Genomic DNA, 6,025 nt, shown 5'->3' with positions numbered 1-6,025 from the left:
CTCCTGCCTCCCTCCCTCCCTCCCTCCCTCCCTCCCTGCCTCGCCTCGCCTCCCTCGCCTCCCTCCCTCCCTCCCTCCCTGCCTCCCTGCTCCTTGGCCCTGCCTCACTTTCCGTCGCGTTTACAGCAGGAGGAAGGAGGCTTCACCGTCCAACGGTCGAGGGGAGGAGGCCATGCGGGAGCCTTCGGAGACTCTGCCCCTGGTAGGCCTGCAGGAGGAGCGAGAGAGGAGCTGACGGGAAGCAGTTGAGATATTCCATCGCCATCCGCAAGGACATCGAGTACCTTGCTGACCTGTGAGACACCTCCCCACCTCTCCTCCTGCCCCTCCTCTTCCTCATTCTTCCTCTCTTCTCCCTTCCTCCTCCTCGTTCCTTCGACGGCTACTGGTCTTCTACTGGTCCTTCTACTGGTCCTTCTACTGGTCCTTCTACGAGTTCCCCTCCCCCTTTTCCCATCCTTCGCTTCTTCCTTCACCTCATTCTCTTGCTTCCTGCTCATCGAACTTCGCAGGTACTCCATCGGCCTAAAAGTTTCGCTCAAGCCGGTTGACTTCCTCTCCCTCCCTTCGCTCTCTCCCTCCCCCCCCTCTCTCCCTCTCCTTGCCCTTCTCCTCTCTCGCATCGCTTGACTCTCTGGGCAGGCCGAGGAGGTTGACGAGCAGCTTGAGAGCGAAGACATCGTGATGTGAGGGGAGGAGGGAGGGAACAGGCAGACGCCACAGTTGCTGTAAAGTTTCACTTTCGCTTTAGTATGCTCCTTGTGACCAGGGGGACATGAGAGAAGAGGCAGGAGGGGAGGAAGAGACGCGGGGGGAGGGGGGGAGACCAGGGAGGCGAACAAGGAAACAACGAGTTTAGGGATGAGCGAAGCTATTGGTACATGTGCAACATGTTAGAGGATATCAATCACGCGAACTCGAAGGTGACAGGCTGAAGTCCCTGAGACTGCAAACCTGACGGTCAGCTACCCCTCCACCGCCACCTCCGTCTCCACCCCCCACCTTTCTACCCTCTCCCTCCTCCGCTGCCTCAACTTCAACCTCTTCCCCTTTCATTCCTCCTTTCCTCACCACTCGTTGGACGTTCCACTTCCTCATCGCCTCCTGCACCTCCTCCGGCACTGTTGCTCCCCGCACAATCTGCTTCCTCGTCATCATCATCCTCCCGCACTCTCACTCCTTCACCAGCACAGGCCGTGACATGTCGTGCCGAGCAAGTGATTGTTGAACAGCTGGCTGCTGCTGAGGCTGCTGAGGCTGCTGCTGCTGCTGAGGCTGCTGAGGCTGCTGCTGCTGCTGGTAAAGCTGCTGCTGTCAGTTCACGCACTACCTGGAGGTCCTCTATCACCTGGTGGTTCACCATTCCTCCTCCCCTTCCTTGGGTATCGTGCTGTACAAGTCCAGGGTGCTGCGGCATCTAAAGGAACACGAGTCACAGGGCCTTCGCTCCCTCGCTCCCTCTCTTCACCTGATTGTGATAGGCCTGACGATTCTCCGGGATCGGATGAAGAGAGTCGACAGTGTTCATCCACATCCCTCCTTGCGCACCGCTCCTCATGGTCTTCAAGGGCTGTTCCGAACCTCCCTGGTACGAGTTGGGGTACCTCCTGGCCCATCATGCATGAGGGGAGGAGCCAACGCAGAGATCAGGGGGGAAGGAGAGGAAGGGAGACATGGAGAGAAGCAGAGCGAGGTCAGAGCGTAAGAAGCAGTATGGAGGATGGGAAGGTCAGAGCGTAAGAAGCAGTATGGAGGATGGGAGGGTCAGGCAGGTAAAGGCCGGCCAAGGTCTCACATGTTCTGCCCAACGAAACCAGAAGGATTCTGCATAGAGCCGCTCACAGCCGAGTACTGTGCTTCCTGCTGCTGGTATACTAGAGATGCAAGTCAGTTCGGCAATGGCCAAGTTCTCGTCTTGCCTGCAGGTCGATTCACTCCATAGCCGTAGCCCCCCATGTCATCTGAAGTCAACGATGAGCTGCGAACCATAGCGCGCTGCTCCCTCACTCTGTCGCTGCATACCAATCGACCCCATTCCTCCTCCACCGCTACCGCCACCACTAGCAACAGGGATACCCGCTACCAGCTCCAGGTCAGTACAGACAACAGCAGCCTCGCCTGGCTCACCAGCGCCGAACACGCTCGCCATGGTCTCCGCTGACGCCTGACCCAGCGAAGTCGAAGACCTCATGCTCCCTGTAGGGTCGCGTGAGACGAGAAACTCGCAAGGACAGCCTTCACCTCCTCCCTGCAGTTGGTTGTGCATGTTCGACGAGGGCTGATCCAGGGAGTCGAGGAAGATAGAATCGATACCCTGCACAAATGTCAGGCGTGTAAGACATTTAAAGTATAAGAGTCGAAATCCCAACTCACCTGAGAGCTGTCAAAGGAGGAGGCACGAATGTTGATCGGGGTGGAGTAGAGGTCCTGGTCGGAGGGAGACTCGTCCCCGTGTAGCTCCTGGTCTTCATCGAAGATGTGAACAGATTGGATCGGGTTGAGCTGATGCTGCATGATGCCAAACTCTACAGGGTGCGTCCCTTGGTACTCCATCAACCCTCGCTTTCTCGAAGTCTCGTCGATAGGAGACTCCCTCGAGTTGCTGTCAGATGGGGAGTCTGCAGTCGGTGAGTCTCTGATATTCTCTTTCTTGGCCCTCCTCCTCCCTTTCGAGCTCTTCTCCGAATCATCATCATCCTGCTCCAAAATCATCATACGCATCAAACATATCTCAAGACCGTCACCTCCTCCTCCTCTTCGTCTCCTGTTGTGACAGGCAAAGTAGGACGATTCGATCCGCACTGCATGCGTTGGCGAACCGCATCCATCAGTTCCGAGCGGAGGTTCGCGATGGCATCGCCATCGTGACTCTGAGAGAGCTCCATCTCTTTGATCCGCTGCTGCAGTGAGCTGATAGTCTTGTCCACACTCGCAATCTTACGATGAGGCCATCGCGCTATTCCATGTCGCCGGCAGATCTTCTTGATCGCGCTCGTGCACATGCCTAGCGCCTCCCCTGCTTCGTTGATCGAAACTCCAAAGTATCGAGTGAGCTCCTCGTACCAGAGCGGTCTTGTCCACGCCTTGAATTCCTCCTGCATTTCTGGAGGGATCCGAACTTGGAGGCACTGGCATTGCGTGACCGATTGAATGTGAGCAGTGATGCCATAGTTGTTCAAGAATAAGTTGAGGTATGACTGCGCAAACGTTTGTCCGCTGTCGAAGTGCCACACGGGATAACTTGGATTGCCATAGGGTTCAGTCACGTAGACTGCTACTCTCCCGAGCACAACAATCCTCCAAAGCGATTGATCCGGGAGATCTGTCGAGCGATGCAGAAGCTCGCCCCCGTTGATTCGCTGCAGCGTCATCCTATGACAGAGTTGATACCGCTGTGCCTCAGCCATGTGCTTGAAGAACTCGAGTCGCCGAGTAAACTTCATAATATCCTCTACATCATCGTTACCCCGAATCTCCGCTGGTTTCTGCAATGCAAGTTCGCACTTTAACCAACTTCTGCTCTTTGAAAGCACACTTCGGCTTCCTATCACCACGTCTACCTCACTTGGAGTGGCCTCAGGGATGAGCATTCTTGGCAAGATACCCTCACCGCCCAATGAACTCTGAATGCTCTGCAGCAACTTCTCCACGATGTGACTAGAGCCAAGCTCATAGGAGCAATAGAACAGAACAACAAAGAAAGATCCCGCTTCCACTTGAACAGGAACCGCAACACAGCCGTGAAGATTCGATTGTTTAGCTAGTTCTGTTCGAAGATAAATGGTTGACGGCAAAGTAGCTACGTCACCGTGCCAGGCAAACCTTTTGCTCTTCCAAACTCGACCCGGAATACCAATTTGAAGCGGAAACACAAATTCCGCACTGGCCTTGTGGAATCTCTCTACATCTCTGTCTCTGCAATAGTTCGCAGGATATTGAACCAAGCAATGTCCATCTGATCTTGGATGAAGCGATTCTGCATGTGCAAAGTTGTTCTGTATGGCTACAACTTCCATGATGGCGTTGAGCCGCTGGACCATAGGGTCATCTCTTGGGTCAATAGTGGGCGACCTTGTTGGCATTGCAAGTAAAGTGACAACGTTAAACTATGAAGGAAGGTCTCTTCATGCAATCCAAATCAAACTTGTCTCGAAGCGGCTGATTTCAGGACTACAATGTTGCTGGTCCGCACATCTACATGATCAAGTCAGAAAACATAAAGGGCGCACCATTCATCCACTCAGGAAATGATGATCCAATGGGGTTGTCTAGCTCAGCACTCTTGTCACTATGGCATTGCCTTTGCTTTCCTAACTGTTCATGATGGATCTCGCCTAGCTTGCTTGGTGTTCCCTTCTCCCTTCAACTCAAAAAAACAAATTCTTCTCGCATCTATCTTCATCATTCCTCATACTCGTCACACTTCACACAACTCCACTTCCCTATCGCATCATCGATTTCATCTCATCTTCTTGTATTTGTGTCGCGTCCAATTTCCCATTCTGAACTTTCTTGGCCCACTTCGGAAGGTTTCTGCTCTCGCTCTCTGCGACCTTCTATTGTGTACAAGAACAATGAAAACTCCTCCTCCTCAACTCTTTCCATCTTCCTCATAAAGTCCTTCCCCTTCCTCCTCCTCTTCCTTCTCCCCCTCCTCCCCCTCCCCCTCATTCATCGCAACCTCTCCTCCATTACTTCATGGACCGCGCAGGTCGGTTCTTTTACCCCACCCCCAATACCCACCCCACCCCTCAACCACGTACATGCGAACAATCCACCCCCTAGGAACCCTTCCAACTACCCTATTCCCCTAAATTCACCCACCCACCATCGTCACACAACGCACACTACCCCTGATGACTACTACCCCTATCTCCTGGTCCTCCTCACATTTCCTCCGTCATGTCAACCCCTCATACCCCCTCCCATCCACCCACCCCGTCAAGCGAAATCATCCGCCCCTTCCCCCATCCCACCCCCATCCGATGACCACCCCACCTCCCCATCTTCTCTCTGTCGTTGATTATCGTCGACTACCCCCAAACTGCAGGATGTGGAGGTGACGACCCCTCCTACACCCTACCCACCGTTTAGAGGCTCAAGATCCTACATAATGAGGGGTACTATTGGGGACGTGCGAGGTAAGCCAGTAAATCCGATCGAAGGAGACCTTGGTGGGTGGGGTAGTAGGAAAGAGTCGACAGAGAAACAGGGGGGGTAGTACGCTGAGTGAAAAGGTTCAATAGTGAATATGTAGGGTGGTGAATGGTAGTTGAGGGGGTTATGTGCATTCCATGGGTAGGAAACCTATGGGTGGGGTGGTATAGGACTGGGGGGTGTTTCCAATGTGACTGAGAGAGGTTATTGGGTTCATTCCAGATACACAGGGGTACTTGTGTACGGGGGGTAGGGGTAGGATAGAGCGGGGGTGGTTGGGGTCCATTTCGATAAGGGGTGTCGCCTGAAGAAGTCTCTAGTGCTATTGGAGGGTGGGGTACTTTCTGGGGGGTAGAAGGGGTGTAGATTGAGGAGTTGGGGGGTCACGGAACTGGTGGGTACTGGAAGTTCAATTCAGTTTGTTTTCCAATATTTCCATGGTGGTAAATGTAATTTTCAATTTTTGATGGAATAAATTCAGCTCCATAAAGAATTGGTTGCGATCTGCCCGGAGTACTTTCCCGGCATTCATCTCCCTCATACCCACTAATGGCCCTCACTCCACTCACTTCAAGCTGAGTCTGAAGCTGAGTCGGGAGGAACACTGGGAGGAACAGCGGGAGGAAGAATGAACAGAGCTGATGATACTCGTCGGGGAGTGAAGTCACAGGTGAGACGACGATCATGGTGGTGGTGATGATGATGATGATGACGATGATGATGATGAAGTTGATGATGATGATGATGATGGTGATGATGATGATGATGGTGATGGAGATGATGGTGATGAAGATGAAGATGATGATGATGATGATGATGATGGTGATGATGATGATGATGATGATGAAGTTGATGATGAAGTGATGAT

The 6,025-nt window shown here is 53.2% G+C and overlaps 1 protein-coding gene across 1 annotated transcript; it reads right to left on the bottom strand.

Annotated features, from left to right (window-relative positions):
• Window positions 1–2,924: 2,924 nt before the first annotated feature.
• GUITHDRAFT_49500 (hypothetical protein) lies at window positions 2,925–3,086 on the bottom strand (the record flags this gene model as incomplete). Its single annotated transcript, XM_005826128.1, has 1 exon — window positions 2,925–3,086. A coding segment is annotated over one exon (162 nt), but the record flags the coding sequence as incomplete, so codon positions are not given.
• Between the last annotated feature and the right edge of the window lie 2,939 nt (window positions 3,087–6,025).

This window comes from Guillardia theta, assembly GCF_000315625.1.
Source record: "Guillardia theta CCMP2712 unplaced genomic scaffold GUITHscaffold_77, whole genome shotgun sequence".
Classification (NCBI taxonomy): Eukaryota; class Cryptophyceae; order Pyrenomonadales; family Geminigeraceae; genus Guillardia; species Guillardia theta.
The sequence above is the reverse complement of the archived record's forward strand: the minus strand, read 5'-3'. Positions and strand labels throughout refer to the sequence as shown.